The 16,123-nt window shown below is 54.1% G+C and overlaps 2 protein-coding genes and 1 long non-coding RNA gene across 4 annotated transcripts in view; 2 read left to right on the plus strand and 1 right to left on the minus strand.

Annotated features, from left to right (window-relative positions):
• Positions 1 to 219: 219 nt before the first annotated feature.
• LOC125333911 lies at positions 220 to 14,553 on the minus strand. Of its 2 annotated transcripts, XR_007207005.1 has the most exons (4): positions 14,396 to 14,553; positions 4,380 to 4,452; positions 2,981 to 3,109; positions 220 to 2,831 (listed from the first exon to the last, which is right to left on the minus strand). It is a non-coding gene; the product is annotated as an uncharacterized LOC125333911 (long non-coding RNA). The 2 variants fall into 2 exon arrangements; XR_007207004.1 differs by lacking the exon at positions 14,396 to 14,553 and having other exon boundaries at positions 4,380 to 14,154.
• Positions 14,554 to 14,941: 388 nt separating this feature from the next.
• Positions 14,942 to 15,922, plus strand: PURA (purine rich element binding protein A). Its single transcript, XM_048320033.1, has one exon. It carries the CDS (start codon positions 14,957 to 14,959, stop codon positions 15,905 to 15,907), a length of 951 nt encoding a protein of 316 aa, XP_048175990.1. The 5' UTR covers positions 14,942 to 14,956; the 3' UTR covers positions 15,908 to 15,922.
• A 153-nt stretch (positions 15,923 to 16,075) lies between these two features.
• Positions 16,076 to 16,123, plus strand: part of CYSTM1 (cysteine rich transmembrane module containing 1) — a 66,415-nt gene continuing 66,367 nt past the window's right edge. Inside the window, exon 1 of the mRNA XM_048320035.1 lies at positions 16,076 to 16,122. Coding sequence (XP_048175992.1) covers positions 16,091 to 16,122 — 32 coding nt within the window. The 5' untranslated portion in view covers positions 16,076 to 16,090. The remainder of the gene's footprint in view (position 16,123) is intronic.

Genomic DNA, 16,123 nt, shown 5'->3' on the forward strand with positions numbered 1-16,123 from the left:
TGCTGCCACATCTCCTGCCTGTCAGTGCCAACCTCCAGACCGGGGAGGGCAGAACTGAGGGGTGCAGCTGTAGGCACCAGTGCTGTCTCTCCCAGAAATGGACCATCCTGGCACAGAGGCCTGATCCAGCTACCCATCCATCCCCGAGCTGGGAGAGCAGCAACCCACTGTCATTCCATGAGATGTTCAACAGTCCAAAGAAAAGCTGAGAACATTTGCTGTAGGGAGAAATAGCAGTACTTTATTACGATGAAACCCACCCCAAAAAACCTTTTATCTCCTTAGCACATGGTGATCAAAGGGAAAAAAAATCAAGAGCAAGTGGTTTCCTTCACCTGAGAGAAAAGCTGTTAGGGTTCCTCCAGCCCCATTGTGACACATTCACCTAGGCACTAGGAAGGGAAAAAAGCTACTCATCCTTCAAGGAAATGTGTGCCTGTTTTATTTGCTGCCCTCCCTGAGAAACTCATTCACTCCTTGTCCACCCACACGAACAGGAATGATGAATGAAAAACAAACCATAAACAATTCAGCCTTCCCTTTTTCCTCCCAGCCTTCCAATCAGATGTTCCAGCCCGTGCCTTAGCACCCAGATTTTGCCCGTTGATCATTCCAGTCGCGTGCCTTGGCTCGCTGTGCCGCTCACACGCTCCGTTCCTTGGATACAGACAGCTGCATCCAACACATTTGTCAGCAGCTCCAGCTCTGGGAGGGCTTCACACCACTCAGGGTGGAGGAGATGGGAGCCTCTGCAGGGCACTGCTGCCCAGAGCCAGAGGATTCCTGCAGTGGGACTGGCAGAGGTGGACACTGGCAGGGAGCTGACGATCAGCGAGGCAGCACTTCTTGTCCCCCAGAAGGACAGTGGTGCCCAGGCACTGAGATGTGTCACCAGAAAGGTGACACATGGGTGCAAAACGGCACCAGGGGGAGAAAATGCTCCCCTCAGGATGGTGTATCCCAGTCTCCAGCCCAGCAGTGAGAGACTCTTCCATCCCAGAGATTCTCCCTGGACTGGGTTTCGCTGCCAGCCACTCTGATGTTTCTCTCTCTCTCTCTCCCTTCTCTCCACACAACCTCCTTACACCCCCCTGTGTATTAAATAACAATTGCAGTCATACCAGGGCATCAGGTACTTCTGTGCACCTCTGAATTCCCTTCATAGGTAAAGTCCCCTCCCACTTTTGCCTATTTTGTGTATTTTTACGTAAAAATCTGCTGAGTGGGTGGATGCCTTATTACATGTGCAGAAAACACAGGGAATGAGGACTTGAGGTATCACCACAATAATAGAGAGGGACAAGGCTCTTTGGCTTCGCCCTTGATTCCCTGTTTAAATATAATTTGCCATTGTTAGACAAGAGGCCCTCTCCAAATGACTTCTGAGATCCAGGAGACCATTTCTGCAGCAATAAGTTTCTGCTTGTAGGCAGCCTGTGGCTGGAAAATGCCCTTGATATTACAGAAATGGTAACTTGTTTAATAGATCCCAATAAAGAGGAAAGCCCAGGAGCTCGGGTGGCAGCATCTGAGCCCTGTACTGAGAGGTGCACAGACCTTACGGCAAGGCTAAATATAGGCCTCACAAACCAGAACAACAGAGCTTTTACTGAGAAGATAATCAAGCCCTGGAGGAAACTACACAATATAAAGCTTAGATTTAAAATAAATGTGAAATGAGTTGGTGGATTCGGGACTAGTTCCTTATGGAAAAGTTTTCACATCAGAAAAAAATCGCTTGATGAAATGGGCTCTTTAATTAGCAGTTTCAGCAAGAAGCCAGGAGGGTTGGAGGGGTGCTGGAGCCTCATCACTCACCTTTCCATCTTGTCCTTTGCAAGGAGAGCTGGGATCAGGGGAGGGGTGGGCTGTCCCAGGCTGCTGCATGTAAGGGGCTGAAGAGGAGCCCTGTTGGTTCTCCCTGTGCTCTCCCTGCACTATCCCAAGAACATCCTGCACTCTCCAAAGGCAACACTCAGGGCAGCAAGTGCTGAATTCAGGCAGGAAATCCCCAGCCTGGGCCTGGGCACAAGACAGGTGTCCGTGGTTCCCTGCACACCAGCCTCTCACCCTGCACCCACCAGTGGCCAGGCTGCAGCCCCCAGGACTGTCCAAACCAGCTTTGAGGGAGCAAGAGCCTGAGTGTAACTTCCCAGCTGTGATGCCCAGGTAGGGAGGCTGTGTCCCACCCACCAGGGTACACCATGGCACTGCCATGTCCTCACCCAGCTCTCCTTCAGCCAGCTAAAGGGATGCAAATTAAAAAATAAGACCAAGTTGGTTTTTCTTTTCCTCCCTCATTCTTTCCTCACACTGTAATTGTGTGGTTTGCAATTAATTTGTGTCTTTATGTCTCCTTTCCTCAATGAGTTAACGAAAATTATTTTTGCTCCAAGGTGGAGTATGAATGTCTCACTCTGTGCTGAGTGTGAGAGGAAGACACAGGGCCCAGGAGGAACAGAAGCTCCTGCTTCCTTGAGGAGTGGTGGGTTGAATCAGGCTCCTGAGCCTCTGCAAGCATCTGAGCCTCAAGTTTCATTTTTCAGCTCCATTTTCAGCTCCTTCTCCTCCTTGCAAAGCCTGTGCAACAGCAGTGGGAGGTTACAAATAGAGCAAGGCAGCTCATCTGCTGCATCTCACTCGTGTGATCCGTGGGCACGCACGTGCACGTGCTGGATCCTCCCTCCACGGGCACTTCAAGACTTTCCCGGCATATCCAAGGCCACGCATCTTTCCCGGTCTGTAGCTCCCTCCTCAGCCCTTTGCTGTGCACATCCTGGCTGGAGCTGAGGACACAGGCAGCACCACATGCAGCTGCACTGAGATTAACCCTGCAGAGCCAGGGACAGTAATTTGTATTGCCTCATCCAAAATTCATCGCCTGGGAAGGCTGCCAGGCCAGCTCTGCCACGACAGAGGCTTCAGTGGGAAGCTCTGCTTGCTACAGGAGGGATGGGGCACAGACATCACTGATGCTTACCTGCCCCAGGGGATACTGCTCCTGCCTCTCTCTCCTCTCCTGAAGGCTGGATCACACATACAGACTCGTTGGGTCGGGGGCACACAGACTGAAAGGAGGGATGATGGGAGGTGGTCTCATTTAATCTGTCTGAGAGGAAATTTAGGGCTGAGTTAATGGCCAAAAACTACCTGGAGGGCAGGTACAAAGGCTACAGAGCCAAAGTCTCCTTGGTGGGGCATTTCACACAGGGCAGTGGCCCTATAGTGCAGCTTGGGATGCTGAGGGTGAATATCCAGGGGATCTTTCTTTCCCAGGAGGTGGCATATCCCTAGGAGAGCACACAGCGTGGGGGCAGGGGTCCTTCATTGTTCAGGGTTGATGAAGCTAAGCCCAGTGAGGCCATGGTCATCCTGTCCTAGTGCTGACAACAGTCATGGTGCAAGCAGGCACCAGCTGGAGCATGCCAGGGCTCCCATCCCACTGCCCCTTCTAGGACCCTGAGACTCTGGGATAACATGAGCTCTAAGCAGTCTGGCACGGCTGTTTCTGAGCCCCCAGCTAGTGGGAAAATGCTGGGTGCCCATGACACAGCACAGAGCACTGTCTGTTCCCCTTCCAGGAGTCACTGCTTCTTCATGCAGGGAAGCGATGGGGACCTGAATGAGGGTCCCAGAGGCACTTCAGAGCAGGGGTCTGGCACAACCCTCCTGCTTCCCCGGGCTGAGGATGGCCAAGGAGCCAGCAGGAGCCTTGGCTCTGATCTGAGGGGAGCAGTCTGTCCCTAGTGCCCCACCAAGCCCCATGCACACCCCCTTCCTCAGGGACACTCTCTGGGCTGGATGGGGGAGGAGGTGGTGTGGGGGGTCTCTCTCCAGTCTCAGTAAGAAATGCCCAACAGCAAAAGGCTTGATAAAATAGCTGTTTTAACAAGGCAGAGTAAAAAGAGAAATATCAAGGGCAAGTAAGCCTTGTGCCCCTTCAGATGCAGAGCACCCTGCATTTCTGCAGCGTTGGATGCACCCAGGATGGATTTTCCCCAGTGCTGCACATTCCTTCCCCTGGAGAGAAGTTCTTCCTTTTTGGTTCCTTAAGCTATTATATCCCTCTTTTTATTCTCTTATTAAGGCAGCTGTTCCATTATGCCATTTGCTGTCAGGCCTTTCATGCTGAGATGCAGAACTAACCCCCACTCCCACCTCACCCCCCGGTGTGGAACAAGAAGCCCCTCACAGGTACCCGAGCCCCTTTCCTTCCCAGCCCCTGCACTGCTTTCCCCAGAACAAGGGTCTGTGGCTGCTGTGCTGGCTGCAGACTGCCCCACAACTCTCCAGCAAAGCCAGCTTGCTAATGCTCCTGTTTTGTAAATAGTTTTCCTCTCTGACACAAAGCAGGTGCTCCACACACCACAGTCTCTTACCTGCTCCATCCAGACCTTGTGGAGTCCCAGCACTGCACCTCCCCACCTGAACCTCGTGGTATTGGCTGAGCAGCTGTAAAACAATTAATTGAATTTAATTATTGAGAGGATGTTCATGTTTCCTGCACACTTACACACCACCTTATCTCAATCACACCAGGGCTGGTCTATAATTCTCTTTTTAATGAGTTCCCAAAATATTCCCGTAAGCAATATCCTCAAACCAGCTCCTCTATTCAGACACTGTGAGAGGCTGAAACCACCCTAATGGTCCCTGGGGAGGGAGAAGGACTTCTTGCTGTGTTGGGTGCATTCTGTATTGGTGCCAGGCAATTCCTGGTCTCCACAGCAGCAGGGTTTAGGGGAGCCATGGTTTTCTCCTCTTCCTGGTGTGATTCAGTCTGCTGTGCTCCTTCAGTCCTTCAGCCTACTCCAGGGCTATTGCACAGCCCCAGCTGGGACTTGTGCATCTAAAAGCAGACAACCAGCAGACAATCTGGGGGCCCACAGCTGATCCAAACCCAGCCAGGTGCTGCAGGAGCTGCCAGGGCAGAGAGCTGCCATCATCCCTCTAGGCCTGGGCCACAAAAATGTCCCCTTCTCTAACAGCAAGAGTCAGCCCAGCAAATGCCACCCTATCCTACTCTGTCCTCCTCCTCGGAATTACTTCATAAAAGTGAAGCTGTTTCCCCTCTGACACCAAGCCAGAGCGGACTCTGCAGCCAATTTGCTCTGTGAGAAATCAGAGCATGGAAAAATTCAGTACCTTCATAATTTTACTCATGGCATCTTTCAGGGAAACGTAAAAAGATACTGACTCCATGGTAAGGGTCTGACTTATGGACTAAGAGGTTCTCAGTTAACACCTCTTCAGCAAAATCCAAACCACTGAGACGGGTTATGGGACAACTTTTTTGAGCTGATAATCTCAAGATAAGCCAAGGAGAACAGGAATCCCAAGTTTTCAAAACCCAGACAGATCTCAACAGGACAAAAAACAAAAAATCCCACCCAGGGCCACAATGATGCTCCAGAAAATACCTCCAGAGCAGCTCTGAAAGAGAGGTAGGCAAATGTTAAATCATTACTAAAATAAACTTTGATACTTTGAGACATTCCCCTGCTACAGTACAACATTTCCTAATGCTGCCCATGGGAAGTCGTGCACAAAATAGGAATAGTGCCTGACTCTTCCTCGTCACAGCACCCATGTCAGGCTCACAGGACTCTGCAGTTGTGGGCTGGGCCTCTCATCACCTCAGGGCTGGTAGGAATCAACCCCATCACCTTGTGAATGACAAGTGACTCTGCTGCCTTAAATAACCCCCTCAGCACAGCCCCTTTTCTTCTTGGTAAAGTTTCAAATGAGAAGCCAAGTTGGCTTTTCTCTCTCTCGAGGTCCAGAAACTGATGGACCTTTAAAGGGAGGTATCACACCTACCTCCCATCAGTGGCAGCCCCCTTGCACCTCTCACAGGAGGATTGCAGAGCTGGCCATAACTCCATGTATCAGCACAGTCCTTGAAGGACTGCTGGGACTTCCTACCAGGGAAGACACTGGAGCATGGTTTAAAGAACAGCTTTACTTTCCTGGAAAAGACAAGGACTGGGGTCTGGTGGATGCCTCCTCCAAGGTGTGGGGCAGGACACCTGGCTGGGCCACAGAAGGACAGGGCAACAGGTAGTGTTGCAATACTTGAAGAATGGCTTCAAACACTCTTCCTGTTACCCCTTACTCCACAAAATCAAACTCAGACATCATCTTGTATCTCCTCTAAACAGGCTTTGTTTGCCACCACAGCCAGTTGCTGTGAACAGCCCCTAATGAGATGCCTTGGTTGTTCTCATGTTTGCATAATGAGGAGTTTAGAAGTTACAAGCTATAAATTCTTCTCGACCAAAGCTCCCACATTCTCCACGCCAGGCCGAGAGGTATCTGTGTAAATAGGTTTGTTTACAGTCAGCCAAGTTTTTTCATCCCAGGGATCCAACCAGATTCCTGTCCTGATGACGTGACTGCCAAACAGCATCAGCACCAGCTCCACCAGCACCGGGCAGAGCAGCGGGTGCCCTGCTTGGATCTGTGCCCATCCCACAGGGCTGCGGGCTCCCACCTGAGGGCCCAGCCTGCTGCAGAAAGATCAAGCTCATGGGACACATCACCTCTCAGACAGAGCAAGACCAAGCACAGGGCTAGTGTGAAAACTCAGACCCAGCTCCAGGAGCTGGGAAAATCTTCTTGGAAGGCAGCTGAACACAGGAAACACAGAAACTATTGGGCCCCGGGGCTGAGAGATGCCAGAGACACGTGGCTGCTTTGGGTCTTTCCCAGTGATTTCTCTCTTTTTCTTCTGCTGCCACAACTTAGAAGGATCTGCAGGCCATGACACCAGCCTGGCATTGCTCTGGGGGCAGAAACGGGCCCCTTTCTTCAGGTCAGGCCCCCCTGACAGGGCACTGTGCATGGGCAAATGTATCCTGAGGAAGCCTCTGGCAAAGAGACACCAACTCTGGCATGTGCCCTGCAAGGGGGCAATTCACTGTTGGGGCTCAGACTGGACCCCACCCCAAACTAGGACTGTTTGCCTCTGCCAGTCTGACTCTCCTCTCCAGAAAGGAAATGCCAGGAGAACGAGAGATGGTCATTCCTTGTGGTGTTTTGAGGCAACAATCCTGGGAGACAGGAGGAAATCCTACTCCCAAGGCAATGGAGTTGGGCTCCCTCCTGCCAGCACCCTCTCCAAGCTCCTCAGCTGCTCTCTGCACCAGGTCCCCAGCACTGCTCTTGCCCAAAGGCACCCAGCAGCCACCCCTGGCTGTGCTCCTCCAGCCAGAGCTGCCACACAACTGCCCAGATCTCCTCTGCCAGTGCCCAAATTGCCATGCCAGGTGGCCAGGTGTCTGCAGCCACCATCCCCTGCAGCTCTGGGGAAATAAAAAACTCCTCTGTCACCTTTTCCTTGCTTTCCTTGCTGCTCAGGCAGCACTGCCCCTTCAGCAGCTCACCTGCCCCTGGGAAAACCACTTGGCTTTCCACCCTGGGGTAGGACGTGAGGAAGGCAGAAGGTTCCTCCTATCCTCATGTGTCCCTGGCCTTCCCTCCCAGGCATGCAGACCCTGACCAAGGGGAAGAGGAAAGGACACGAGTGGCAGGGGCAGCACCAGGCTTGCAGGAGCTGCCAGCTCATCCTGGCCACACTAAACACACAATCTCACCTTGAAAAGCTCCTTCCCCGTGCCCCCAGTGGCAGTGACACCCCACAACTGATCTCTTGCCGGGAGCAGACACCCGTCGCTGGAAGAACAATGATTAACCTCCAGGAGTAACTTTGAAGGGGGCAATTCCCGTCTCCTGGATCTGCACAGCAGCTCCCATCCTCCCTGCAGAGCATGGACCTGCTCCCAGGGCAAATCCCTGCTCAGCCTCAGCACCAAGGCAGCTCTGCAGAGCACGGGGGATGAAACACTTCAAAACAAGCTTGAACCAGGGCCACGGCTGGCCCTGAGTCCAAGAGTCAGAAAGGGGCCAAGAGCACTGTGAGCAGAAAAGGTGTTTATAAACACCTCTCCAAGCCTCCTGCACAGCAAGACGAGCTGTGGACATGCCTTTGGCTCCTTCCTGCTCATCTCTGGCTGGGCTCCACAAGAGCTTCCAGGGCATGTTTTTGTCCATTTATCTTAGAATTGGGAGGGAGGGGAGTTGGAAGAGTTTAAATTAAGCTCCAGTGCCTCTGCTCTCCTCCAGGTAGGTATTACTCTATTCCTGGGTTTATGTAGCATCCTTTAAATTACTGCTTTAGATATCAGCTGTGCCTGCAGGGATGCATTCACCCATACACACATATATGCCCCCAGGACCCAAAAGGCAGGTCCTGAGCTTCTGCAATGAGCCTACACTGCTAGAACAAGCCTTGAGTACACCCATTAGCCTTGTGGCTGCCGTTTACCACCATGGGAAAAAAGGATTCAAAACCAGGGGCACTAACATCACTAGGTGGGTGCAGGGTCCAGGGGGGCAACTATCTGGATGCAGAAAGAGGTTCCACCACAGGAATATCAGCTACTTGCAATCCAGTAATGGATCAGAGCACTTGTCTGTACTGCACAGCTCCATCTGCACAGCTGGAGTTTGCTCTTCATTGTGTGAGTTTTGGGGGAGTTTTCCTCTCAGAGCCATGTGAACCAAACCCCACAGAGAATGGGGGAGCCGGGACTCTGTGTGCTGGTTGTGGCTGGGGTAGAGTTAATTTTCTTCCCTGTAGCTGCTATGGGGCTGAGCTTTGGATTTGTGCTGAAAACATGGGTGATAACAGAGAGGTATTTTCGTTATTGCTGAGCAGGGTTTACACAGAGCCAAGGCCTCTTCTGCTTCTCGCATCACCCCACCAGAGAGCAGGTTGGGGGTGCACAAGGATCTGGGAGGGGACACAGCCAGAACAGCTGACTCCCAGTGACCCAAGGGATATCCCAGACCACACAGCTCTGCTGTCCTGGGGGTGGCTGAACACCTGCCTGCAATGGCAGGTGGGGAACAGGTTCCTTGCTTTGCTTTGCTGGTGCACGTAGGTTTTGTTTTCCCCATTAAACTGTCATTATCTCAGCTGCCAGTTTTTCTTTTATCCTTCTGATTCTCTCTCCCAGCCCATCAGTGAGTGAGTGGATGATGGTGCTGAGCTGCCACCTGGGGTCAAACCACAGCACTGTGTCATGCTGGCAGCAGCCAGCCCACCTGAGAGCTGAGGACTCGCTGTGTCCTCTCAGAGAGGCAACACTCAGGTTAGCATCTTCAGAGAAAAACTTTTGGGGAAAAGAAAAAGTCAAAGCCTCCTTTTCTTGGATGCAAAACTGCTAAACCATGATTTGTTCTAAATCTCATTTCAAAACTGCAATTTGTTCTGTATCTTCCTTCTCACCCTTGCAGGTGTTCGGGGTTTCTCTGGCCCCACACAGAAGTAGTCAGCCCATTTCACCCCAGCTCTATGAGCAACCTTGCTCCCTGTGAACAGATTGTAAGAGATCTAGTCATGAGTTGGGAATTGCCAACATCCTCACACACTTTTTAAGGAAAGGGGTTTTAAGGTAATCTGAGAAAGAATCACAGCCTGCAAAAAGCTGCATTGGGGAGGGGCTGGAGTATTAACCTCAAAAACCAGAAGTTAAAAATGGCCAGAAAGTTCTCCTGGCTGGAGGAGAAGGAATCGAGGCACACTCATACCTGGGAGTCTCTAGTACCAAGACTCCTCTCTGCCTTCTCCCACCCTTTTCTCCTCTGGGAGCTTCCACCAGCTGGACTGGTCTTGGGCACTTTAGTGACCCTGCTTGGTGTGATCCAACAACCTTAGAGGCTGGCAGGATAAACCAGGCATTGTGGCACAGGAGTGGGAGGCACCTCTATGAGGCAAAGCTGAGAAACCCAGAATGCTGCAGACAAAGCCAGCCAGTGCTTTGTAAAGCACACTTTCCAAAAATGTGCCTTGAGGGGATGAATTCACAGGCCACAACCCCCAGCATGTCCATAAGTCCAGAAGGAAAAGCAAGACCAGAGAGGGTGTCAGCTGTCTTGCTGCACGGCTGTGCAAGTCCAGAACCAGGAGTCATGGCTGGAGAGACAACAGGACCATCTGGGCACAGCTCTGGAGACAGCAGCAAGGCAGCACGAAAACAAGAGGAATCAAACAGCAAAAGCACAGGAGGTGCTGTCACCTTAATAAAAGGATGAACCAGCTGGTCACCAGGAGCCAGAGCAGCTGTCCCTGTGAGCCAGCTATGCCCACCTTCCTGGACGTCCCTGTGGACAGAGCACCTTCCCAGCCAGTGCCATGGGCATGGGAAGAGGGAAGGGAAGCAGGAGGTCCACCCAGTCATCACACCAGTTCAACTGGAGGCAAAGAAGCCATCTGGATACTGGGAAACAGGCAGTCACACACATGGGTGACACAGTCTTTGCTAATTGCTGCACATGATGCTGGGCTCCAGTCCTTACTCCTCCTTAGGAGGCAAGGAGCAGAGAGCCCTGGGTTTATAAATTATTCTCACTGAAAACCAACAAGATTGGAATTTGGTGGCCATTTGCTGCTAGTTTTCAACAGAATAGCAACCAGCACTTCCTGCTGTGGGGAGCTGGAGAATCATGCTTCCCTCTTAACATCTCTGAGAACCAAGAGCTGGGCAGGGTCCTCGCTCTCTGCAGGTGACGACACTGCAGAGCCCTTCATGGTCAGAAAGAACTGATGAGGGGAAAGCCAGCTGAGAAAAGGGCAGAGGGGGACTTGCAGGCCAGTCAAAGGAGAAAAGAAAGCACGCTGGAGTTGGAAGAAGCCATCACGAAAACAATCCCAAACTTGATTCACTCGGATAGGACATCACATAGTGCTTAGAAGAATTAGCACTTTATCTTTGCAGACACAAGACGCAAGAACTTGTTCTGCCATTGTGCAGTCATTGATTCCTTCCTTTCTTTCTTTCTGTTTGTTTTTTGTTTTTCGTTTCTGAACAGTGAGCAAAAGCAGCGTCATTACAGCTCACCATGGAAACTTCCACCGTGGACAAGGAATGGCTGATATGTCCTCGGGATGTCACTCTCTAGCAGGTGGCCAAAAGGACACAAACCCTGTACCCAGGGCCAGTCTGGATCCGGCTGTGCCCCACTCTGGAACGCCTGGAAGCCAGGCTCCCTGGCAGAGTTACCCCTCGGGCAGTGACCCTCCAGTACCCCCGTGGAGGAATCGTTGCCTCAGTGCTCCCCCAAAACAGATCATCAAAGGAAACGGAGTTGCTTTCTTGGAGAGAAGCGGTTCCGGCTGGAGGGCTGCAGTTGTCCGTGGCCAAGCTTTCCCATTGTTATTTTACAGTTGCTTGATGTTCTGAAAGATATTTAGAAAAATGACTTTAACTGTCCTGTGCCAAACTGGGTGAGGGTGAAAAAAAAATGAAATTTGGCAGAGATGTTATTCATTCAGCATGTAGCTTGGATGACGTCCAGTGACTAACACAGGAGTTTTAACTGATCTGGGAGACTAAAAGCCATTCACAAATAATTTGATTTAGGGTCACTGTGATTTCTTTTTATAAATAATTTTCATTGAGAAGTATTTTTTTAATTAGGATCGACAGATCCTAATAGCAACGCTATTGTGCGTGCCGCTCATCGTTCCCGTCTTCCTAAATGACTTTCATATGTTGTGTGCTGGTTTCCTGTTTGCTGCACATGATGGGGCTTGTTCACCGGGTGACCAACGCCTCACGACAGTGGACGAGCCATGCTGAGCTCCTCTCCCCAAAGGCACACTCCAAGGAGGACCCAGATAGAAAGCACAGGGAGCTTTCACCATCCAGTTACACACTCCAGGTCAGGGGCTGGTCTGAGCCTTCACCCAGCCTCAGACATTCCCACATGGCTGTCTGAGTGCTCTGCATCTGAGCGATGGCAAAAGCCACTTGGCTTTGATTCCTTCAGTGCCCCAAGTCCCATCACGGCACAGGAAGTTCTCTGAACAAGAACATGCTCCCTTTTCCGTGGTGGGGGTGCTGGACAAGAACAGGACCAAGGCAAATATCTGACACAACCCAGAAAAAAGTCTAAGCTCAGTCACCTCCTAACCCAGCAGATCGCCCAACTCAGCCTGAGTAGATCTGGGAAGACTGCAGGAGAATTCGGACAGCGGATGAGAGAAGAATGACTCGGTGACTCGAATGAATCTTGCTCGGCAACATCCTCCATGTGTGACAGCCTTTTCTTTGACTTGCACAATAACAATTGCAGCCCAGCCACTTCAGTAACTAATCTTATCTGTTGTTTGAATGGCTCTTAGCTTCCCTCCTGTTGATTATAAATGTTTGTACAAGTTCTTGGAGTCAGCAGAGTTGTTTCATAGCTGAATAACAGGCTTGGGCTCCAAACTTCGAGATGCTCGCAGTAATGATCAGATATGTTCTTAAAATTCCCACTGAATTGGATTTCCAAACAAAAGGCCCATTGATCTTAAGCCTGAGATCCCAGCCATAACTCCGAAAACCTTTTCCCTTGTCTTTCTGAGGAACTGAAACTGGTGTGAAAAATGACTACAACAGTCAAACAAAGGAGGATTATCTTATGAGAGATTCAAATTTAGTCTCATTTAGGCTATCAGAACAGGGCTGAAGGGGATATAATTGTTACTGAGAGACACGTGGAAGGGGAGAAAACATCAGAAAATCTTGTGAAATCTCCAAGCTGAGAGTTGTGGGGCTGGAGATGAAATGATTTCTGATTTTCAGAGCAAAGAGGTCTGGGATGGGTTTCAGCAGAACCCACAGAGGCAGCGCAGTGTGCACCCTGATAACCATATGGGAGACACTGACGGGACTGCAACAGCCAGGATGGGCAGCATGTGACCCAGGAGTCCCCTGCAAGACTCCAGTCCTGTCTTTGGCCTGTACAAGGCCAAATGTGGACAACTGGCTCCTGCACTTATCCACCACCCTGGTCCATCCTGCTTTGCACCCTGCTTCATTCAGCAGCCATCCCAAGCTTGCCTTGGCCACATGATCATGTTTTAGCACTGGGCAGACCAATTTAGGTTTCTGTGGGTCCCCAGGGTGGGCTGCTGTGGTAGAGCTCCCATTGAAAAGATTATCTGTTGGGAAGAAAACCACTTCTTTTCCTCTGTTCTGTTGACTTCAATAAGTAAATGCCTTATTCACGCCAAATTCAGGCACAAAATCAGAGCATTAGGTAGTGGCTGTGACTTCCAACACAGAGTGGTGCTGGGCAAGCAGAATCCCACAAAACATCATGCCACCAAAGCAGGTTGTTCCCAGGATTGCTGGTATCCACTTGGAGCACATCCACTCCCAAAATAGTACCACTGGCCTGTGCTGGGGAGGAAGAACAACCTCTGCTGCTGGCCAGCATCCTCAGCACCACCAATTTTCACCAGTCAGAGGCAGACTGGCCACGCACCTCCAGGGCACCAACACAATTCCTTAGCAGTTATGCATTTCCCAGTTCTAGCACATGGATAAAGCAGTGGTTCATCCATAAGGATACCTGGTGGTGATAGCAACAGGCCACATGGATAGGCCTCAGGTTGTCTAATGTCATTTGATCTGAGGATAAAAAGAGCAAATCAAGAGAGAGGGGTTGCCAAAGCACCAGCCCACAGCCTGCCATGGGTGCAGCATGGCAATGCCGACCCGGACACGCAGTTCCCACACCGGGAAACGCTTGGGACAGTTCAGGTGGGCTGAAAATCAAACACAGCATCCACGGAGAGCACCGCACACGCCAAGCACGCAGGGCTTTCCTGCAGCCGACAGCTGGCAAGCTGCAGCTCAGCCAGTGCTGAAATATCGTTTCTGTGGTAAAAGGAAACTGCTTCTCTATTTATTGTTTTTATTACCCATGGAGTCGCCATCACCACGGCTTTGACCACAGCCATGGGGCAGGCTGGGGGTTCCTCCTGGGATAGCTGAGCGTCCTCTAACCTGACAAGATGTCTCAGCAGTTCACTCCCTGTCTCCTCAAGAAAGCCATTTGTGTGCCAAGCACATTCCTCAGGCCACCCCAAAATTCACCTCATAGCACCGCTCCTTGTGCAACACTTGCAGGCTTTTTGGGATGCTAGATCCATGCCTTCCAGAGAAGTCAGCCGTCCTGGAAGCAGCAGGCAAGGAAGCAACTTCTACCCAGAGCAACCCTGCCACTTTGCTTCCTGACCTGCAGCACCAGGAGAAAACATCCTTACTTGGGCTGGAGCTGGCTTAAAATTGAGGGTTTGGCAACAAGGACTAGAAGTTAAAGCATCTCCTCCAAAACCCACCCCCAAATCTCCAAAACCCACCCCCAAACCTCCAAAATCCACCTCCAAGCCTCCGAAATCCCACCTCCAAGCCCCACCTCCAAACCCCCGCTGCGGGGGGACGCCCGGTCCCCCCGGTCCCCATCCCCGCTGTGCTCCCGAGCCTCCAAACCCCGCGCCACGCCATAGGCCTATTAATTAACTTCATTATCAACCCCGAATAAACACATCTCCCACCCGGCGATCCCGGGCATCCCACCCGGCCGGAGGGCCCGCTGCGGAGCGTTCTCCCGCGAGGTTCCCGCCGGGGAGCACGAACCCGGCGGCTCTCCCCGGCCCCGCCAGCTGCCGCCGGGGTGCGGGAGCGCGGTTCCAGCGGGGACAGCGGCCGGGGCCGGTGCCGGTGCCGCCCGGAGCGGGGTCGGACGCGGCGCCGGTGCGCGGGGGGGAGCGCGGAGCTGCAGTACCCGCGGCGGCCGCTCGGCGGCGCGGCGCTGCCGCCGTGCTCGCCGGGGCGGCCGGCGGCGGGGGCCGCTCTCTGCCGCCTTCCCGCGCCCTCTCCTCGCTCCGGCAGATCTCGCGAGAGCGCGGCCGGCTGGTGGCCGCGGGGGCTGTTGCAGCAGCGGCGGCGGCGGCGGCGGCGGGAGGAGGAGGCGGCGGCGGCGGCGGCGGCCGGGGGCGGCCGAGGAGGCGGCGGCGGCGGCGGAGGAGGCGGCGGCGGCGCGGGGGCGGCCGCGCCGGGGCGAGCAGCGGCGGGCGAGGCCCGAGCGGCGGCGGCGGCGGAGCGGCGGCGGCATCATGGCGGACAGAGACAGCGGCAGCGAGCAGGGCGGCGGCGGCGGGGGCGCGGCGGGCGCCGGGGGGCCGGGCGCGGGCGGCGGCGGCCCGGGCGGCGGCGGCGGCGGCGGCGGGGGCCCGGGCGGCGGGCTGCAGCACGAGACGCAGGAGCTGGCCTCCAAGCGGGTGGACATCCAGAACAAGCGCTTCTACCTGGACGTGAAGCAGAACGCCAAGGGCCGCTTCCTCAAGATCGCCGAGGTGGGCGCGGGCGGCAACAAGAGCCGCCTGACCCTCTCCATGTCGGTGGCCGTCGAGTTCCGCGACTACCTGGGCGACTTCATCGAGCACTACGCGCAGCTGGGGCCCAGCCAGCCCCCCGAACTGGCGCAGGCGGCCGACGAGCCCCGGCGGGCGCTGAAGAGCGAGTTCCTGGTGCGGGAGAACCGCAAGTACTACATGGATCTGAAGGAGAACCAGCGCGGGCGCTTCCTGCGCGTCCGCCAGACCGTGAACCGCGGCCCGGGGCTGGGCTCCACGCAGGGCCAGACCATCGCGCTGCCCGCACAGGGCCTCATCGAGTTCCGCGACGCCCTGGCCAAGCTCATCGACGACTACGGCGTGGAGGAGGAGCCGGCCGAGCTGCCCGAGGGCACCTCCTTGACTGTGGACAACAAGCGTTTCTTCTTCGACGTGGGTTCCAACAAGTACGGCGTGTTCATGCGGGTGAGCGAGGTGAAGCCCACCTACCGCAACTCCATCACCGTCCCCTACAAGGTCTGGGCCAAGTTCGGCCACACCTTCTGCAAGTACTCGGACGAGATGAAGAAGATCCAGGAGAAGCAGCGGGACAAGCGCGCCGCCGCCGCCGCCGCCCCCGCCGTGGGCGCCGAGCCGCCCCCCGAGGCCGAGGCGGCCGCCGCCGGGCCGCCCGGCGCGCTGCTGCAGGCCGAGGAGCCCGAGGAGGACTGACCGCCCGCCCCCCGGGACGCGGACTGGCCCCGCCGCCGGCGGGAGGGCGGGCGGGCGGCGGGGCGCGGGGGCGGCGGCCCGGAGCCCCCCCTCCGCCCGGAGCCCCCCCGGCCGCGCCGCCCGCCCGGCGCCCCCCCCGCCGCCCGGCAGCAGCAGCGCCTCAGACCCGCCACCCATCGCTGGATGTTCCTCCACTTTACCCACCGTATCAAACAG

This window comes from Corvus hawaiiensis, chromosome 15 (assembly GCF_020740725.1).
Source record: "Corvus hawaiiensis isolate bCorHaw1 chromosome 15, bCorHaw1.pri.cur, whole genome shotgun sequence".
NCBI classification, from domain to species: Eukaryota; Metazoa; Chordata; class Aves; order Passeriformes; family Corvidae; genus Corvus; species Corvus hawaiiensis.